Raw genomic sequence first — 21,767 nt, 5'->3', positions numbered from 1 at the left:
TTTATCAACAGAGTTGAAGGAGAGGGGAGATTGAAGCTTTGATAATCAACTCAGACTGGAATTCTTAATACTTGGAAAACAAAACTATTTGTTCATACTGAAGAGTGAACAGAAACCAGATGGATCTGCCTGAGATTTCATTCAGTGATGGAAAACAGATTTAAAAAGCAGTGGTGGAAAAAGGATATACTCCTTTGTCCTGTATTTTTCCTGAGTCCAACTCAATCAGAAAACCAGTTACACATGTTTGGAGAAATCCAGAGAGAATTTTGCTCCTTCTCCTTTAAAGAAATGGCATATCACCTAAGGGAAACAGTGAGGTGCAGTGGGAGGAGGTACTGATTTACGAGTAAACAGAACCTGGCTGAAAGCTTTGGCTTTTTTACTGCCTTGGCTTGGTGACCTTGACAGGTGACACTCTACGCTTATTTTCTTCACCCCTTAATGTGGCACAGATAATGCTTTCCTGTCTGTCTTATGTAACCATTCCTACAGAAAAATGTACTGCCCTTTGTGAATGTACAAAGCTGTATACAAATTTAAGGTGATACAACTGTTCACCTGTTTTCCATCTAATGTGCCTTCCTGACAGCCACTCTGCTCTCTGTTTTTTCTTTTTTAAACAGTGTTCAAAATAGTTTAATATTGGAGTCAAGATAGATAATAAAATAATACTAGTTCTGTCAATAGAAGAGATAATCTAAATATAGACCCCCCGCACCCCATATATGTATATATAACTGATTTTTTTGAGCAAGATACAAAGATAATTCTAGAGAAAGGATAGCCCTTTTTGCAAATGGTACTAGAACATTTTTTTTCTTTTCCATTATGGTTTATTACAGGATATTGAGTATGCTCTGTTTGAATGCCTTCTTCTGTTTATCTCTTGCTCTTGTCCCTAACTTTTCATGCATATTCCACATTTCTAAGTATTTATAAAGTTCACATTCTCTTAAAACTGTAACCTTGACCTTCAGTTCTTGAAACAGTACATATTTGGACACTAAATTTTAAAAAGTTGAGTTCAACTTTATTACACTTGAAAATCTTCAGCTTAAATGAAATGTGCATGCTCTACATATTTATGATTATTTACCATGATTGTCTTCCATTATGACTTAGGTCTAAAGTAGGTTTTACTTTTCTTTTTTTAAGGAACGTTTAGAAATAGCTAGTTTGTCAAATCAAGATCATACCTCTAGAAAAGACCCAGGAGGACACAGAACAGCTGCCATTCTACATGGAGGCTCTCCTGACTTCGTAGGAAATGGTAAACATCGGACCAACTCCTCTGGAAGGTCTAAGTAAGTCCCTGAGATTTCCAGTCCCTTAAAACAACTTGTAGTGAAATTTGGTTGAGTTGTCACATGAGAGTTTTAATAACTTTTTCAAAGCCTGTGTATCTTAGTATATTAGTAATATAAAATTTTCCATTTGTTTTAATACTTTCCAAGTATCTTTCACAAAGCCAGTTTTATTTCCCTTTACATAACAGTTGTTAACCTTAACATTGCCTCCAGTGCAGTTTGATCTGCCTTTTGATGATCTAACTTTTCAATGTTAGTTGGTCAGTTGTGTCCAACCCTTTGTGACCCTGTGAACTGTAGCCCACCAGGCTTCTTTGTCCATGGAATCCTGCAGGCAAGAATACTAGAGTGGGTTGCCATTTCCTTCTCCAGGGGATCTTCCCAACCCAGGGATTGAACCTAGGTCTCCAGCACAGCAGGCAGATCTTTTACTGTCTGAGCCATCAGGGAAGCCCAATTATTCAGTAAGTGATTTAAAAACTTTTCTTCCATCAGAATCATCATCCAGTCAGATTCACACTGTTTTCAGTCTGTAACGCCTTAGGTCTCACCACAGATGTGGGGAGAGTCCCACAATGGGCACAGGTGTAGGAGATCCTTTACGTGAGGACAGGAGCCCCAGTTTGCTGCCAGGGCTCCCCTCCCCTTGCTACTGAGGACACTGGGCTTCCCTGTCACGGCAGGTGGGCTCCTCGGTCACATGTCACCAAAGGTCACATGAAAGATACTATCTCTTCCTCCATATCCTTTTCCACTAAAGAATTGAGACTTCCCCGTGAAGTAGGTCCCCTACATACAAACCTACAAGTTTCGAACTTTGAAAGATGCAGACGTGCACTCCATCACTGTCAGGTGTGAGCGAAACTGCAGCTTGCCCTCCCTCTCCTAGTGCTGACGGTCCTTCAGCTCTCCCACCTCCCGTCTCTACTCCTTCCTCCAGTCAGTGACGGCTCTTGACTGTTCATTCAGTGCCAGCCCCTGTATGCCAGCTGTTGTACTTGCTTTTCAAGGTACTGTACTATAAGATTAAAAATGGGTTTTTTTTGTATTTGTTTTTTATATATTACTTGTGGGAAAGGTATTATAAACCTATTATAGTACAGCACTGTATAGCCAGTTTTGTTAGTTGGATACCCAGGCTAATTTTATAGGACTTATGAACAAACTGGACTTATGAACACTATCAGAATGGAACTTGTTTGTATGAAGGGGACTTTGTATGTTTGCTGTGACTGCCACTGTTGACCAGAAAGGAATTTTAGTACAGAATTCCTTTCTGTGATTAGGTGGGTGATTAAATAGCACAGGTATTATCATTCAGGTTCTATATGTATTTAAGCTATCTTTTGTGATAATCTAAGCACCACTTAAAACCAGCATTTTAGTTACCAAACTAAAAGCTTATATAATCTTTTGGATTACAGTTTGTTTATAAGGAGGAGTCATTTCACTTCTTTCCCTAATTATCTGCTTTGAAAAAAATCAGCTCAGAAATCATTTTGATATTAACATTTAACCACCTACTGTTAAGGTGAACTAAATGTTTTCTTGAATGCAGTTTCTGGTAATGATTTCTTTTTAAGATTATAATTCCTTAAAGCAATTGAGATTATTTTTGCAACTGGGCTTCCATTAGGCAACATAGTTTGAAGCTGTCAGAGTATTCCACTAGGAAATATCTAACAAATTCCTACTGTGTTAGAAATGGTGGAAATAAATCAATGCCCTGAATAAGGCTGTATAAAAAGCAATCTTTTTTAGTTTAATTATTTCCATTTTTTTGGCTAACTGTAAACAGTGGGTCCAAGATTAGACTTGCTTTTGAGATCAGTAATTATTAGCAAGTCTATTCAAGGAAGGGTGGGAAATTCTCTGTTTCCTTGACACAGGTAGAACAGATTTTTATGTATCACTTATAAAGGGACATTAGTATGTCTTGGATAGAATGACATTTCCACAAGCATCCAAGAAGTCATTTTCATGAATTGTTTGCCAAGATTGTTGTACAAACCTGTATAGAACTCTGGCACTCTGTCACCTACAGACTAGAAAAGAATGAATCTTTCTTATAGTTTACATGCTTCTTTGGTTAAGAAATAAAAAGTCCTTGATATACTGAAGTATCTTATACATACTCTTTATTCTTTTTCTTCCTTGCTATTCACTAGTCTTTAAGTTGGAAAGCCAAAGGAAATGACCAGAGTGTTCCATTTTATTCTTTCAACTAGAAGATACATTCAGTAGAGGTAGTAGACATGACCTTGTTGTGAACATTGTCAGCACTCAGTATTCGAATTGGCTGTGACTAAAATCAATACAATCTAGAATGAGATACTTGATGAGGACTTACTTGCTAAAGTCCAGACACTATTCTCAGTCCTAGGGATTCAGTAAATAAGATCAAGATGGACTCTGGTTTCATGGAGCTTGTATTCTAGTTGAAAGAGACTGTCCACCAGCAAACCAGAAGTTGTCAGATAATGACTAGTGCTCTGCAGAGAATTTAATTGGCTGTCTTGAAGAAAGACTGAATTGTTACTTTAGATTGGGTGTTTGGAGGAAAGAGTCCAAGGATTGGATCCTGAGTGACTAAGGGACAGTGGCTTTAAACTGAGGGGCACATATCCTGGATCTGGGTGAAGGGAATGAGCCAGCTGCTCAGCTGAAAAGAAGAGCCGGTATAGAAGACCCCAGGCTGGCCTAGGCTGGTCCTGCCCAGAGCTCATCAACCAGGGCAGCATGGCTAGAATGACCAGTTGTGGAGACAGTGGTTCAAGGGGGCAGCAGGGGCAGATCACAAATGAGGTCTTTGTTGGTTGAATCAGGAGTTCAGGTGTACTGAGAAGCCGTTTGAGGTTTTAAAAAGGAACATGGTATCATCTGACCCATGCTGAGTGAAATTCTTCCTGGCTGCTAATGGAGAACAGAGAGCGGGGGCGAACAGAGAGCGGGGGCGAACAGAGAGCGGGGGCAAACAGTGGAGGAACAGCTCATGCATGTCGTGTCATACCACTCTCCCTCGCCCTCACCCTCTGCACGGTGGCCGCACTCACCATCCAGTCCTCCACGCACACCGAGCTCCTTCCTGTCTCATGGCCTCTGCCAGTTACTCTACCTGCCAGTTTACTTTGCGTGGCCGACTCCTCATCACTCAGTTCTCCCCTCACACGTGATCTCCGATGCCTTCCCTGAGCACCCCACACCTTAGCTACTTGTTCTCCGATTTCCTGCTTTATTAAATTTCTCCATGGCAGTTACTGCTAGCTAAACTTCATATTCATTTGTTTGCTTTTGAATTGTCTTCTCCTTTTGTGAAAGTATGAGGTTCTTGCCTCTGTGTTTTCTTCAGGGCCTGGCACAGTGCCTGGCAGGGGCAGGGTGGGTGCTCAGTAAACATCTGATGAAGGGAGGGAGGGAGGCAGGAAGGATGATAGAAAGGGACAGACTGTCTTTTTGGCCCTGGTAGGGTCTGCAGTCTGTTTAACCAGGGCAGCTCAGCTTTTCTTTTTTGTGTGGGATACATCAAAAACCAGTACGGCTTTATGTAATGAAAGGTTTCCACTGTGTAAAACAAGAGAAAGAAAACAGAAAACCCCTGACTGTTCTAGTGGAAGGAGCTTAAAGGCTTGATTCTCAAGTACCTGGCCCCTTGGCCCAGCTTTTCACGGATGCACTTTTGCCTTTGTTGAGCAGCTTCACTTTCTATGTCCTTAATCGTTCCATGGCCTTAAGAATTTGTGGACGCACATGTAGTACAAGAGACTCAAATCATAATAGGTTTTCTCAGGAGTGTGGGAGGGTGTTAGGGGAGGGAATTGAAAATGGCAAGACCAGTTAATAATGGGGTATCTTTTGTGTCCAGGAGAAATTTGGTGATGACCTGAACAAGGCAGGGAAATTGGAGAAGAGAGGCTCATACTTAGGAATCAGTTAGTTGCAGGAGATCTAGGAGCTCAGGGAGACGTGCACATTTTGACTAGTGAGACAGAATGGATGACTATGCCACCAACCAAAAAAAGAGCCCAGGAGAAGAATCCAGTTGAGAATGATAGGGGTAGGTGGCAGTTTCACTGACTTTGCAGTAGCATGAAGAGTGAATGGAAGGGACAGTCATGGAGATAGCAAGTGTAGAAGTTTGAAAATGAAAAACAAGATGGTGCAAGAGATTGAGGGAGAGGAGAATGGACATGGGAGAGATTTATGGGCTGAAGGTAAGAAGCCAATGGAGAGGGATAGATTGAACATAAAGAAGAGGGGGACTAACTGATGGACCAGGGTCCCAGAGGAGACTTCAGGGGTGGAACTGAGGCCAGGGTAGCTGTCCTTCCTCTGAGTCTGAGAAAAAGAAAAAATGGCTCAGGTGCCAAGTAACTTTCTAGGTGGGCCCACAGAAAGTGTGGGCTTCACTGCTCATTGCTTCATGTTCTCAGTGAAAGTGGAGGTCAGGATCACACTCACAGTGAGAGGACTGCTTCCTAGAGATCTGTGCCTGATCATAGCATTTCTAACAAGTGTCCAATCCTGACCATCAAGGGCACTCTTCCTGGCCTCGTCCCTGCAGAACTCTCCCAAGTTAGTTGTAATTTTTGCATTGTAATCTGGCTTTCCACTCAGAAAAAAAGAGAAAGAAAGAAGGGTTAGGCTTTGAGTGTGGGGGTTGGGCATTCTGTAGTGTGGGGCCCAGTTAGTGACTAGGAATTTGTAGTGCTCTTAAGCCCCGATTTTGCAGCTTTCTCCAGATGTGCATGTACACAGGATGTGGGGTCAACATGGACTTGAGCTAAATCACTTCCATAGAACTTCTGTGAGGATGGAAATGTTCTCTATCAGTGCTGTCCACTGTGGTAGCCACTGGTCACTTGGGGCTGTTGAGTACGACATACCTCAGAGATGTTCCAGGAGCAGACCACCGCAATGAAATGAGTATCCCTGTATAGTGAGTCACTTGCACGTTTGGATTCCCAGTGCATGTAAAAGTCATGCTTACACTATGCTGGAGTGTGTTAAGTATGTGATAGCATTGTATCTTAAAAAAAAAAAAAAAACAGTTTGCATATCTTAATTTAAAAATTACTAAAAAAAACACTAAACATCTGAGCCTTCAGTGAGTCATAGTAGTAACTGAGCACAGATCACCACAACAAATACATAATAATAATGAAAAAGTTTTAACTGTTGCAAAAATTACAAAAGTGTGACAGAGACACATAAAGTGAGCAAATGCTATTGGAAAAATAGTGCTGATAGACTTGCTTATTAACACAAGGTTGACACAAACCTTCAATTTGTTTTAAAAAAAAAAAAAAAGCAGCCGTGGTATCTGTGAAGTTCAGTAAAGTAGAGCACAATATGATGAGGAATCCCTGTACTTGTGCCTACTCAAGTTGAAGAACGGAATTTTTAATTTAATTTAGTTGTGATTGAATTTAAGTAGCCACATGTGGCCACCATACAAGGCAGCACCCATCTGGAACAGGGTTTGTAGAGTTCACGTGGGGAAGACTCTGTGGCGAGTCGGGGGTTGGACAGCTTTCCCATTAGCACCTTCAGCTCAGTTCCCAGCAGAGACTGCTATTGGACAGTGAATTGACTGGTAAGCAGGAGAAAATGGAGGGGCACAAATTTCCTGTGTTAATCTTAAAGAAAAAAAATCATTGTCCAAATTTATTTTTAAGGCGAGAACGTCAGTATTCTATGTGTAATAGCGAAGATTCTCCTGGCTCTTGTGAAATCCTGTATTTCTCTGTGGGTAGTCCTGATCAGCTCATGGTGCACAAAGGGAAATGTATTGGTGAGTAAACTAGCTAAACTCGTTTAAATTATTCTAATTACCCAAGTTAATCATGAAGGAACAGGGGAGAATAGACACTACATCGTCTAGACCAGCATGGTTGCAGGAAAACTCTGTAAGCTGACAATCATTCTAGCTCCTGTTCCTGATAATCAAAAGAAGTCACTCAGCTTTCCACTTCTGTAAGATGCAAATAAAGCCCCAGGCTGTTGGAAATATTGTTAGCAGAAAGACAAAATTTGTCATCATTAGAATTAGCCAAAATTTTCAAAACCAAATTGGTTGAAATATTATGAATATGGAATTTTGCATCATGTACATTTGTAACCGAGGAAATATGTATAGCAAAATGAGTTTTGATGCCTGTGATCTTTGAGGATTAAGTCTCATTTTCTTAATTTGCTGTCCACCTGCTTAGCATTTTCTTGCTTGGCGTCCTGTACCAGACCAGGAAATTCACTTTATTTTCAATGTGTTTTATTTAGCAGTTTAGCCATCTTATTTAGCAGATGGCTATTTGTAGTGAATATTGTTCAAAATTTTATTTGAATTGTTTATATTAAAATCAAGTTTTCCGTGTCTACTTCCTTTGCTCTAAATGTACATCATCTTTTATCAGTCATACAGATACAGCCACTAATTGGTGTAGGGATCACTTGCATATGGTGAATTTGACAATTAAGTTTCATTTCCAATCCCATGAGTATTCTTAGCAGAGCTAATAGGCAGCTAAATTACCTAAATCAAGTTTGCTTTCTTTTAAAGGGATCTTTTTTCCCTTCCTCTTTGAGGAGATGTACACAGAAAGGGAAGTTGCCAGGGAGAGGACAATAGGTAGAGGGAAAGAAACCAAGCATCTGAAGAGTCATGATCTGAACACGTAACCTTGGGTGATGGAGGCGGTGTGGACCATGCGGGATTCTGTACATACACAGAGCCTGCCCTCTTCAGACACAGCCACCATTTGGGAAGGTTTAAGACCTTGGTAGAGATGATTTGCTTTGGTCTTGAGGCTGTCCTTGACTCTAAGGCATTTCTGACTCATGAATTGGCAACATAAAACTCACTACTTTTAATGATCTGAGGAAATCAGGAAGGCAAATCAATCCAACTGTGTATTACCTTACCCTGGACTCCTAGTCTCCTTGGTACTCATTAGACAAATTCACCTGTGTTAATACCCTCATTAGGAGACATATTTGCAATCTGAACTTTTTTTAATGTAAAACCACCAAGTAAATTATTTATTTTGTTTTCTCACAATGGGTTTAATTTTTTAAATGGGTCCTAATTTTTTAAGGACCCATTTTTTTTTTTTTGATCTTTTGTGAAAGATCAACTAATTAACATTTGCTTTTCAGTGTGAAGCTGTTGGAACTAGAGGGAATCAAGAGTTTCCCCAGATATTATTCCCTATATATTAATATTAAAGCACTGGAGAGGCTTCTATATAAATGATCACACAGTGGAGTATCAGTCTGAGCTCTTATGGTAACATTTTCCTTCAGCCTTGTTTCAGTGTGTTCTTTTGTTCTTTTTATTATCCCCACAACGCAGAAGTGACAAAAGGTGGGTGGCAATAATGGAATTATAATGCCAAAAAAAAAAGAATTATAATACAAAAAAAAATGCAGCAGCAATTACGAAATACTCACTTAGTCCCAGCTGGGGGTATATATATTGTAAGACATTGTGCCATATAATTCACAAATTTAATTAGGCTTTATGTACATCACCTCACATTCCATCCCATTAATATTTACTGTCCTGTATCTCCAACATGTGCTGCATAGATCCTACATTCCACAGGTTGCTTACTTTGGTTGACAGATTTTCAAACACTAGGGGCTTTTATTTTTATTTTCCCTTAGCTAAGAATGTCCAGAGTTATTTATAACTAGTATAACAGATCATTTCAATTTTTTGGCTGACAGATTTTCAAACACTAGGGGTTTTTATTTTTATTTTCCCTTAGCTAAGAATGTCCAGAATTATTTATAACTAGTATAACAGATCATTTCAATTAAAATTAAAAATCTCTTAAATTGTCAGCATATCTGTGAAGGAACACTGCCTCTCTCAGTGAGTTAGTTCAGCCACATTTCCCTAGACTGTTTTTGCAAAAACTACTTTGCCTTATGTATACAGGTTACTTTACTTTTCATTATGAAGATAATGTCGCATCATGGAAAACTATTATTATTTATATAGTAAGAGAAAAAGAATAGATCAATTGTTTTCATTTGGGGTAATTTTGTTCCCTAGGGGACATTGGTTGACATTTGGATATTTTGATGATTAACTCTAGGGTGAGGGTGCTGCTGGCATCTCATGGATAGAGGGGAGGGCTGCTGCTAAACATCTTACAGTACACAAGACAACCCCCTTCAACGAGGGATTTTCCAGTCCCAAACATCAGTAGTGTTGAGAGTGAGAAACCTTGTTACATATGCTACAATTCGGTAAATTAGGGGAAAAAAGGGTAGAAGGTTCTAGAAGAGAAAGACAAATTGGTGATATTGTGGGTGATATTTTTCTCCACTTCCAATTTTTTGGTGATTTTCTATTACAGTCTTTAATAAAAATTTAGATTTTCATAAAAAAATTTTGGGGCATTACAAAAATTTAGCTCCCCCAGGCATAGGTGGACACCATATGCCTATCACTAAATAAATGTGTCTTCTCTCAAGCACTTCAGATTTAAACTGTCATGACTTGTTCCTTCCTTCAAAGCCATTGGCCACTTTGTATTTACTGAGCATATTCAGATTTTGTGTTTAAAAGATCATTGATGTTTTCAAATTTCTGAGGTACTAAAACCTGTTTTCACTATGCACACTAATCTTCATTGATGGAGCGTTCCTGGTTCCAAACTCCTTCTATCAATGTTAGTTGGTATTTAGCTATATGAAGGTTACACTACCACACCAGTAGGCACAGTTGTCAGAGGTCGTTATGAAAATAGCATTATAAATACCAGCTAGTGGAAGAAAACATTGATCTGATACTAAGATCTCACTGTTGAGTATTGTCCCTTTGTAAAATTTAATATTTTAAAGTTCAGAGTATATTGTTAAAACACCAAAAATTGGTTACAAAAGAGCATGTATTACATGAAATTACATTTTTCATAGTACATGGTATCCATTGTTGAACAAATGACTGCTCCCTGTGTTTTTTTTTATGCCCACAGAAAATGTACCAGTGATACTTAATTATATTTCCTTTCAATATGCAGGCAGTGATGAGCAGCTTGGAAAATTAGTTTACAATGCTTTGGAAACAGCTACTGGCAGCTTTGTCTTGTTGCATGAGTGGGTCCTTCAATGGCACAAAAAAATGGGTCCATTCCTTACCAGTCAAGAAAAAGAGAAGATTGATAAGTGCAAAAAGCAGGTAGGTATCCAAGATGGCTCACTGAGCAAAAGGACTAACCTGGAGTTTAAGGCGATGACAAAACAAAGTAACTCAGCATTTGACTGGCCAGCAAAAAAGACCCAGAACGCAATGAGATCTGTTCAACCAGAGGGGATGGTGGAGGATCATAAGTGTTCCCAGACCCTGCTGCCTCTTTCAGAACTTTCAGAGCGTGGTCCAAACTCTTGCAGCTGCTTCTCAACCTCCTGTCTTAGCTCTTATTATTCCATTAATAGCTCTCTCTCCAACAGGAACTAAAGAGTACTTCATAACTGTGCTATTTGCAATCATTTGCATTTTCTCAGTCTCTTGAAATATTCACAACTGCATTTTAGGGGACTGGAGAATTGTATAATTGATTCATAATACTTAGCTTAAGGAGAACATTTAATATTGCAGTGGTACATAATAAATAAAGAGGTTATAAAACAGTAGGTGAAGCATCGTGTTTGGAAATGTACGTGTATTTATTACAAAAGAAAAACTGAACGTAAATACACTAAAGTCATAACAGTTGTCTTTGAGTGGTGACCATAAAGATAAATTGTGGGATTTTTCTTTTGTATTAGTACCTATTAAAATTTTGAGAGTGAATCTTTATAATCAGAAAAACTTATTTTAAAATTGTTTCTTTTTTCTGGTGGCCATATTGCAAAAGAAGCTGCTTTTGAAACGTGTCCATCTTTAAGAACTAGTAAGTTGACCATGTGGTTTGGGGAGGACTCAGTTCAGGGCATGTTCCTTCTCCTTGCTGTCGAAAGTACATTTTCTATTCAAATATTTCACTTTTGTGGTGAAACACTAGTAAATGCTGACCAACTCAGCTATCATCATATTATTGGTTTTTTTTTTCCCATTCCAGATTCAAGGGGCAGAAACAGAATTCAGCTCACTGGTGAAACTGAGCCATCCAAACATAGTACGCTACTTTGCGATGAACCTCAAAGAGCAAGACGACTCCATCGTGGTGGATATTTTAGTGGAGCACACTAATGGGATCTCCCTCGCAGCCCACCTGGGCCACTCAGGCCCCATCCCGGTACATCAGCTTCGCAAGTATGCAGCTCAGCTCTTGTCAGGCCTTGATTACTTGCACAGCAATTCCGTGGTGCACAAGGTTCTGAGCGCATTGAATGTCCTGGTGGATGCAGAGGGCACCGTCAAGATTACGGACTACAGCATTTCTAAGCGCCTGGCAGACATTTGCAAGGAGGACGTGTTTGAGCAGACCCGGGTTCGTTTCAGTGACAGCGCCCTACCTTATAAAACCGGGAAGAAAGGGGATATTTGGCGCCTCGGCCTTCTGCTGCTCTCCCTCAGCCAAGGACAAGAGTGTGAAGAGTATCCCGTGACCATCCCTAGTGACTTACCAGCTGATTTTCAAGATTTTCTAAAGAAGTGAGTGTCATGGAGATTTTTCTCTATCTGCATTTTACTCCTTTACTTTTGATTGTGCTTGAATGTGCTTAACATCTCAGTCATGTGTATAATCTGAAAAGTGAAGAACAGGTTTCGACTTACTTCTTTGTTCTCCCAGTCCTTTCCCAGCCACATATGTTCTATTTTCTTACTTAGGTTTATTGTTCTCATAACTCCTACATTCTTCTAAATTCACTTGGGCTTAATAATAGACTTTCAAACTACTTTTTGGGGACTGCCTGGTATACGCTAAGAAATCAGTAGGGACTGCTGCTAGGGGGAAAAATGCCCCAGGTATTCCAAATGGTAAAGGCCACTTTCACTGCTGGTTCCTAAGGGGTCAAAGATGAGACCTCCCATTTAGAAAACAGCTTTAGGAGTACGATTCTGCCCCTGGTTTTTCTTAACCATTCTTCTTCATTAGCAGTGTCCCATTCAGCCAAGTTATAGAAAGCAATTGACTTCCTTGCCCTAGTCAGAGGAGTCTCAACATCTGTAAATTACAGTTACAGATTTAATTACAGAGCCAAGTGTTTTTGTTTTTTTTAATTAAGATATAGTTGATTTACAATGTTGTGTTAATTTCAGGTATGGTGTGTGAAAATCACTCAGTTGTGTCTGACTCTTTGTGACCCCACGGACTATACAGTCCATGGAATTCTCCAGGCCAGAATACTGGAGTGGGTAGCCTTTCCCTTTTCCAGGGGATCTTCCCAACCCAGGGATCGAGCCCAGGTCTCCTGTATTGTAGGCAGATTCTTTACCAGCTGAGCCACCAGGGAAGCTCAAGAATACTGGAGTGGGTAGCCTATCCCTTCTCCAGCAGATCTTCCCGACCCAGGAATCAAACCCAGATTTCCAACACTGCAAGGTGGATTCTTTACCAACTGAGCCACAAGGGAAGCCCAGTTTCAGGTCTACAGCAGAGTAATTCAGGATGTTTGCAGATTATACTCCATGGTAGGTTATTCCAAGATAATGGCTATAATTCCCTGTGGTATACAGTATGTCCTTGTTCATTATCTGTTTTGTTTATCTGTTGCAAATCTGTTGCCTATCTGTTTTATGTATAGTAGTTTGTATCTTTTAAAACCATACCTCTAATTTGTCTGTTTTATCTTACTTTGAGATAGTCCTTACTGAGGTTTTCCTCTGGCCAAAAGTCTTTGCCCAGGTCCTTCAATTCAGTGATTCCTTATTTTGCCCTGCCTCTGTCTAAGCTACACCTTGGTTCTCTCAGTTTCTCTACAAAATAAGATCCCTTAGTCCGCGTTTTTCTAGACATCCCCCTGGTCCTGCAGAAGTGAACCTGGACTGGTTTCTTCCCTTTCTGACACTGTCGTATTTCCCACCTTTTTTTTTCCCCCAACCATCACTTTTACTCACTTCATCACTCCCTACATTTCTTTTACGCTTTACGTTTCTTCTGTTCCCATCTATTCCAGCTGCCATTTGGCCTGATCCATAATATTACTACTTCCTGTCACTCAGTTGTTCTTACCCATTACAGAAGTGAAAGTCGCTGCACTTATGTTTAAATAGATAGATTGTGTATACCATTAAATAGAAGTAGATGTGCCTCACAGACACAGAGATCAGACTGTGATAGCCAGGGTCAGGGATGGAGTGGGAGTTTGGGGTTGGCAGATGCAAACTATTATGTATAGAATGGATAAAACCAAGGTCCTACTGTGTAGCACAGGGAACAAGATCTAATCTCCTAGGGTAAACCATAGTGGAAAAGAATATTTTTTAAAAAGATGTATGTGTGTGTGAAACTGAATTACTTTGCTATATAGCAGAGATTGGCACAACATTGTAAATCACTTATAATTTAATTAAGAAATAAATAAATAGAAGAGATGCAATATGCAAAGTTGTAGAAAGGGGCTAACGATTCTTGATGCTATGTCCTCTCAAAGTATATAAACATCTAAAATTTCTAAAGAAACCTTTTATGATTTCCCCTTAAAGCAGCAGAACTTTTTTAAACTATTTATAAAAGCACCCTGATGATGAAGTTGACTAAAATGACATCAGAGGGAAAATGGGGATAGAACCACTGATGGAAAGATTCATTTCCTCCTTCAGAATGTCACCTTTAGCTTTCTGCCCTTCCTCCTTGGTCAAGAATAATTTAGTAAAGGTTAGTAATATAAACTGGAGAAGGCAATGGCACCCCACTCCAGTACTCTTGCCTGGAAAATCCCATGGACAGAGGAGCCTGGAAGGCTGCAGTCCATGGGGTCACTGAGGGTCGGACATGACTGAGCGACTTCACTTTCACTTTCATGCATTGGAGAAGGAAATGGCAACCCACTCCAGTGTTCTTGCCTGGAGAATCCCAGGGACGGGGGAGCCTGGTGGGCTGCCGTCTCTGGGGTCGCACAGAGTCGGATACGACTGTAGTGACTTAGCAGTAATATAAACAAACAACACTGGGAAGTTTAAGTAGAACATATCTTTCATATTTAATAGTAAAATGAAGGACTCAGTAGCCAAAACCTTCATAGTTCTCCTCTTAGAGAACAGTTCTATGCTGTCAGTTTTGAACTTGAGATCAGCACCATTTCTTATTCTGTTAATAATATGGTTGTCCTTTAGATTGAGTCATATATTTCTCTGTCTGCCTAGAGTGGTTTGATAGACCTCTTATTTAAGAAGCAGACGTACAGTATTGTTTTACTACGTTTGCTGTCTAACCCCAGTTAACAACAACAAAAAATCATTCCCAGACAAGCGTAGAAGCATTTCATTTGTAGTTACATTTTTACTTATTGGTGAACACCCTTTGAAGAAAGGTTTTGTTTCACATCAATCTCTGTGATAGGATAGAGCCCAGAGTCAAAGCCAGACAGCTCAGTTCATATTCTACTTTTATCCCTCACTGGTTGAGTGACTTGAACTCCCTACTCTGAGTCTTTTCCTCCAAAAGACAGGGATAATAGCAAATAACATAACAAGACACCTAAGGATGGAAAGCACCTAAGGATGGGGACTGGTTGCCAGGAGAACCAACCACTTGATTTAGGGTTTGAAAGTTTCAGTCCTACCCCCAACCTCTGTGGAGAGGGGAGGGGCTAGAGGTTGAATGGATCACCAATGGCCAGTGATTTAATTGTTCATGGCTACGTAGTGATGCCTTCGTTAAAAACCAAAAAGACAGGATTCAGAGAGCTTCCAGGCTGGTGAACACATGGAAGTGATGGGTGGATGGTGGCCCGGGGAGGGCAAGAAGTTCCAAGCCCCTTGCCCTCTGCGTCCTTCCAGCTGACTGTTCCTGAGTTATATAGCCTTTTACATTAAGCTGATAAACTAGTAACTAAAATGTTTCTGAGTTCTGTGAGCTGCTCTAGCAAGTTAGTTGAACCCAAGGAGGAGGTCATTGGAATCTCCATTCCATCGGTAGCCCATTGGTCGGAAGCACAGGTGACAACATGGACTTGTTACCGGTGTCTCAAGTCAGGGTAGGGAGGGAAGTCTCATTAGACTGAGCCCCTAACCCCTGGGATCTGATGCTCTCTCCAGGTAGATAGTGTCAGAATTGAGTTGAGCTGTGTGACACCCAACTGGTATTGGGAAATTGCTTCTTGGTGTGGGGATACACCCTCGCCTCAGTAAAATCAGGTGCAAAATCTTTTATGTAATCAAATGAAGAAAGCAGTTGATGAAAAATATGTACAGGATGATGTCATTTTTTTAAACTCTGTTCACAAATTAAAACTATATCTTTTGTTTGAATGGTTGTCCAAGACTTTATCCTTATCAGTAATTTTTAATATTTGCAAGGAGAAAGTATTCACATGTTAATGATGTAATTAAAAGTTAATTTTTAATTTAGGGGACAATACAGTATCTTTTACATGCTTTTATTGCAATCTTTTCTTCCCTCTCAAGAATGAAATTAGGAGTGCTGTACTTTTCAGTACTGTGCCATGAGAAAATTAAATATTACCTTTTATAGTAGTTGCTGTCACCACTTCACATGTGTAGATTTAAGTCCATAATTCACAATGATGATTGTTTTAAATACCTTTTTATAATCAGGGCCACCTGCTACCAAGCAGTGCTACTTGGGTCATTGTTATGAAAGCCAAGCAGCTTATTGGATTAGTTAGAACAGTGATTCTCAGACTTTCTCTTGCATTGAATCCACCTGGAGAGCTTGTTAAAGCACAGATTACAGCCCAACCCCCTGTAGTTGCTGGTTTACTAGGACTGGGATAGAAAATGTGTAGTTCTAACAAATTTCCCAGGTGATACTGACACTGCTGTTCGAGGGGCCCCACTTTGAAAAACACTAGCTTAAAGGTATGGTTTGTTTTCATTATTAAACAAATTGTTTTTTAGAACATTAAACATTAAACAGAAAGGCTCAAGGAATGATAATTAAAAGAAACCAGGTGGTAATATGGGCTTCCCAGGCGGCTCAGTAGGTAAAGAATCTGCCTGCAATGTGAGACATAGGAGACACAGCGTAGGGAAGATCCCCTGGAGGAGGGCCACTCACTCCAGCATTCTTGCCTGGAGAATCATGGACAGGGGAGCCTGGCGGGCTAGAGTCAATAGGATCGAAAAGAGTCAGCCACAACTGAAGTGACTGGGCACATACACAGGTGATAGAGTGTGGGACTTTTGAAAAGTTGTTCTTAATTGTTACCAGCATACTTCAAACTGTGATGAACGGGCCGCATCTGAAGTTTGTCATATTGGGCTCCAAGCCTGCATCAGCTAGCGTCTGATTTGCTTTTCCTTTGGGAACTCTTATGATTGGTCCCCAGAAAGGCTTAGTGTAGCATGGCAGGTCATTAAGCTATTAGTGGGAGTGAAAGTTCATAACCTACTTGTGCTATCTTATCCTAGACTTTTAAAAATATTAAAAAATGAGTCAGTCTCCTGGCCTCTAGAGACTACTTTTTTTATTCTCCCACTTATGCAGCCTGGTGCTTAGCATATAAATCCTGCAAGAATGTTTATTAAATTAAATTCACTTAGGGACACATTTTGGTCTGCAAGTAATGTGATTTCTCTAATGTGTATCTTTGAAAGATAAACCCATAATTAAAAGCCTTGGATTACTTTATTTAGCATTTATTTTGTGCATTGCTGAGATTCTTTTTTCCCTCTCATTGAGGTGTGTCTGCTTAGATGACAAGGAAAGATGGAGTCCTCAGCAGTTGTTAAAACACAGCTTTATAAATCCTCAGTCTAAAATACCTTTACTGGAACAAAGTCCCGAAGGTGAGTCTGTTACCATTCTTTTCTGATAGCCTATTTAACATAAATTATTTTGAAAGGCTACATAAACCTAAGACTGGAAAGGACTGCATGGATCATTTATTTTATCTATTTTATGCTGAGTTATACGTAGATCCATTCATTGGTTGTGTCTTGTGTACATGGAGGTGTTTGGCCATCCTGGTTTATCACATCCCCTCTGATGGAATGTCTGGCAGCACAGCCTCTTCATGTGGATTCTCCTTTATCATGTCAGCCTCACTGCCGTGGAACTAGATTTCCCTGCTGTTACTCGAGTAGCAGATGAAAGAGCCTCAGTGGAGACTGGGATGATCAAGACACCTGGGTTTGACTCCTGGCTCTGTTGCTCGGTCATTTCTTTACCCTCAGTTACCCCTCCCTGTAGACTTGGGCTAATTAAATATTTCTACCTACTTTAAGGAATACGAGGTGAGGAAAGTACTAAGGGGTCAGCCAGGTAAGAGGTACTTTTAAAAGCTCCTCGGCCGGGGCCCCTTCCCCCCATGCTTGCATCGTGGTTGGATATTGCAGCTCTTCCTCTATTTTCGTTGCCTCTCTTGTTTTATCTCAGATTCTGGAGGACAAGATTATGTGGAGACTGTCATTCCTAGCAACCAGCTACCCAGTGCTGCATTCTTCAGTGAGACCCAGAGACAGTTTTCCCGCTATTTCATTGAGTTTGAAGAATTACAGCTTCTCGGCAAAGGAGCTTTTGGAGCCGTCATCAAGGTGTGATATAGAGTTGTCCCCAGCCCCTTTTAGAGCCCTTTCCCTGATCCATCTCTGTAGAGGTAAGGATTTCTATTTTGAGGGTAGGGAGGAAAGTGAATACAACTATTTGAAACAATGATCATCTTCCCCTTAATGTAGTTAAAGGCTTTATTTAAAGTTACACTAGACACATTAAGAATGCATCGTTCCTCTTCCCTTGCTCGATGCAGTGCATTAACATGATAAATACATAATTGTAACAGCCCCTCAAGTGGAATCAAGACATCTGCGTGAAGAATGTTGTTGTGTGCTTTGCTTCAGAAAGAAGATTGTTCTCTTTTTCTCCCATTTGCTTTTAGAGTCGCTGTAGCTAAGAGAGTTACAAGGTTAGAACTGAGATGGAATTCAAACTGGGAAATGGCCCAGATGGTCTTGATGGCTTTTCTTTTCCAGCTCTTACCGAGATGGAAAACTAGTGATAGGTTATTAAGGTCTGCTGCTCTTAGGCCTTGCCTTCCTCATTCCAGGCTACTTGGGCAACTTTTATTATCAGCTTCCCCTTTAGAGAGAGACTTCGATTCTTTTTTGTGTAATTTAGCTATTTTGTTAGAATTTAACAGACCCAGATTACTGTTATCAAATCCATATGAGAAATACGTCATCTTACCCATAAGAAGGTAGCCCACCATCAGTAGAGCAGATGTCTGTTTAGGATTCTGAGAGTATTATTAAGAAGCTTTGCTTGTCTCACTGTGGAAGGCCTTTTACACTGAAAAAAGAAGCAAACGAGTTTTTCTATAGTAATCAGGGACAGAAAGACAAACTTCAGCAAGTTTTCCAAAAAACAAAGTCATAATATCATGGAAAATTTTCAACTTTTTTCTTGAAAGTATAGATATTAGATGACTAAATAAATCTGCTTTGGGCAGATTTATTCTGATCAGGTAATCACAGTTATTTTTAAGAGGAGTGGATGATTGAAATATATATTACCCTTTTAACTCACATCATAATTTTGATCTGCTTCTTTAACTTCTTAATATTTAGATACTTCAATGCAAAACATGATCAAACTTCATTTCCTTATAAGTACTTAAAAATGATTATTGTTGTTGTTGTTCAGTTGGTAAATTGTGTCCGACTCTTTGCAGCCCCGTGGACTGTAGCACGCCAGGCTTTCCTATCCTTCACTACCTTCTGGAGTGATTAGTAAACTCATATAACAAAAACATTTTAGTAATTTAAGCCCTGTGTTTTTCCTATGGTTTCTCACTATGAGAACCTCACAGCCCTCACACCCCATCCCTATTTTCAGGTTAAGGTAGGGCTTTCTGCTCGGAAGTCTAGAATTTCATTAGCAATTGGAGCCATTACTGTTCATGCACCTCTGCATTTTAATAAATGAATTCCTAAGAGTTCCAGTGTACCGGGCCCCACACCACAGCCAGTGACTCACAGTGTTACCAGACCAAACTTGGGTCAACTCACCCACTCTCAGTAGAGCCAATCTACTAACACCAGGATTTAGTGAGGAAAAGTGCAGGCGCCGAGCAAAGAGTAAGGGTAGCTAATGCCCAAGAGACCCAAACTTCTCGATGGATTCCAGGGAAGCAGCTTTCTATTGGCAAGGTGAAAGAACAGTAGGGTGAGTGATCAGTTCATGGACAGGTCTCTGATTGACATGGTAACAGGGTGGTGTCATAGGACTTAATATCTGAAGTCCTTGGACTCCACCTGCTCTGGGGGGCGACATGCTCATGCTTATCATGCATTTAGTTTCTTCCATCTGGTGGGGGTTTTATTATCTGTAAAACAATTCAAGAATGTGCTTCAGACACTGTTATCTATGTCCTTCAGGAAAGAACTAAAGATTCTGTGACTGCTCTATGGTTGATTCACTTTTTAAATCGTTCCAGTTCCCCTGGCCCAACTACTATTTTTTGGTCACTCTGCGTTCACATTCTTTCAGTCATTATTGAGCAGCCTTTTGTGACTCAGGAGAGACCTGGGAGACTAAAGCTTTTCTACAAACAGGAGGCAGGCTGGGCACATCGTGGCTGATTTATCCCGGGAAGGTCCTATGGAGCCCTGCTTGGTTACATAGGTGGTATGTGTGATATATACTGAGACATAAGGTTGAAAGTGCCAAAACTTCCCACCATCCTCCTCTCTATTAACGTGGCAGTAAAAGGGCTGTCATTTTTGGAGTGCACATTCCCTCCGTGAGGCTTGTGGTAGGTGGCTCACAAACCTTGTCTTTTAATCTTGTGATGTTCTTATAGAATAGATATTATCCCATTTCCCAGATGAGGGAACTGAGGCTCAGAGAAGTTATTTCATTTGCCTGAGGTTACATGCATCACTAAGAGATATCAACCAGCATTCAGACTGACCTATTTTACTAAAAAACATCTTTTGTACCACTGTTTTCATACCCCAAAAGATCATCTGAAACTCATTTTTACAGTGTTCCTTTCTCATTCCTAAAAGTAGTTTTGGAATAGAAAATTGAAGCCCATGAGCCAAGCCAGAGAATGATGCTCTCTTTTGTAACCAACTAGTTTTTCCTTCTGCTATGGGCAAGTGGTTAGTTTTTATCACTTTAGTTGACCTGCAGGGTTGGGATTGGAATGTTCAGAAACAAAATTTTGAATAAAATTCTTCAGTCAATTCAATTGCATAGTGAAACTGCGCAGAATAAGGATGCCTGTATGTAATATATGGAGATTTGCCTTTGAAATGTTTTCTTGTATTTTTCTTTTATTCTTAATTGTATTGTTCTAGTCCCTACATAACATCAATTGTAAATCTTCAATCTAGTAATAAAAATCAATGGGCAGTAAATGTGTTATTGCCAGTTACTTTTATTAATATTTACTGAACACTTTTTTTTTTTTTTTTTGACTTAGCAGCAACAGCAGCAGGACCAGAGGTTAACTTGTAAATTTCAGTCCAGTGAAGATGCAAATAATTTAACTCTGGTAGAAGAGTTAGTTCCAAGGGTTAGGGTTTATGGCCCTGTTGGACATTAACCAGCTTTCTATCTAATTCAGTAATTTTCCATGTTAATTCCCTACTATCGCTGGAGCAATGATCACATCTTAGAGAGTAAGACAATGTAAGTTTAGCTTATAGTTCTAGAAGTCAGAAGTCCAAAATCAGTTTCACTGGGCTAAAGTTGGGTGTCAGCAGGTCTGGTTCCTTTGGGAGGTTCTAGAAGATCTGCTTCCTTTATTTTTACAGCTTCTAGGGTCACCTATATTCTGTAGCCTGTAGCCATTTCATCCATCTTCAAAGCACTCCAACATCTGCTTCCCTCTGCATCTCTCTCACTCGAAACGTTTCTGCCCCCCTCTCATAAAAATGCTTGTGATTACATTGGGCCTATCCAGATAATCCAGAATAATCTCTCCATCTCAAAATCCTTAACTTAATCACACCCTTGAAGTCCTACTCACTCATAAGGTCACATATTGACAAGTCCCAGGGATCCAGACATGGATGTATTTGGGGAGACTATTTATTACTCAGGCTACCACACTTTCCTTTTTTTTTTTTTTTTTTATTTAAATTGTTTTCTTCCTCCCTCCCCCCTCCCCATACCATCCCCCTGAACACTTTTCTCTGTGAGGCCTTGATACAGGCACTTCACTCACATCACTTCATTTAATCTTCAGTCACCTTTGAGGTAAGGACAGTGGTATAAGTTCCATTTTATAGTTTAAAAAAATGAGTTTCAAGGCAATTGTCATTTGCCCAAATTCTTTATAAGCTGATGTTTAGAATTTGCATGCAGGTCTGTTAAAACTATTGGAGTTTACTTTGTTTTTAGTGACTTTAAGTGTAAAAAAAAAATATTG

The 21,767-nt window shown here is 40.0% G+C and overlaps 1 protein-coding gene across 2 annotated transcripts in view; it reads left to right on the top strand.

Annotated features, from left to right (window-relative positions):
* The window catches only part of EIF2AK4 (eukaryotic translation initiation factor 2 alpha kinase 4), a 97,903-nt gene that overhangs the window by 23,239 nt on the left and 52,897 nt on the right, over positions 1–21,767 (top strand). For both annotated transcript variants that reach the window (XM_005888933.2, XM_070378246.1), the window contains exons 6-11: positions 1,159–1,307; positions 6,986–7,101; positions 10,340–10,497; positions 11,381–11,916; positions 17,072–17,178; positions 17,768–17,925. In XM_005888933.2, the coding sequence (XP_005888995.1) occupies positions 1,159–1,307; positions 6,986–7,101; positions 10,340–10,497; positions 11,381–11,916; positions 17,072–17,178; positions 17,768–17,925 (1,224 nt within the window). The remainder of the gene's footprint in view (positions 1–1,158; positions 1,308–6,985; positions 7,102–10,339; positions 10,498–11,380; positions 11,917–17,071; positions 17,179–17,767; positions 17,926–21,767) is intronic.

Source organism: Bos mutus, chromosome 10 (assembly GCF_027580195.1).
Source record: "Bos mutus isolate GX-2022 chromosome 10, NWIPB_WYAK_1.1, whole genome shotgun sequence".
Taxonomy (NCBI): Eukaryota; Metazoa; Chordata; class Mammalia; order Artiodactyla; family Bovidae; genus Bos; species Bos mutus.
This window is presented reverse-complemented; position numbering and strand designations above follow the sequence as displayed.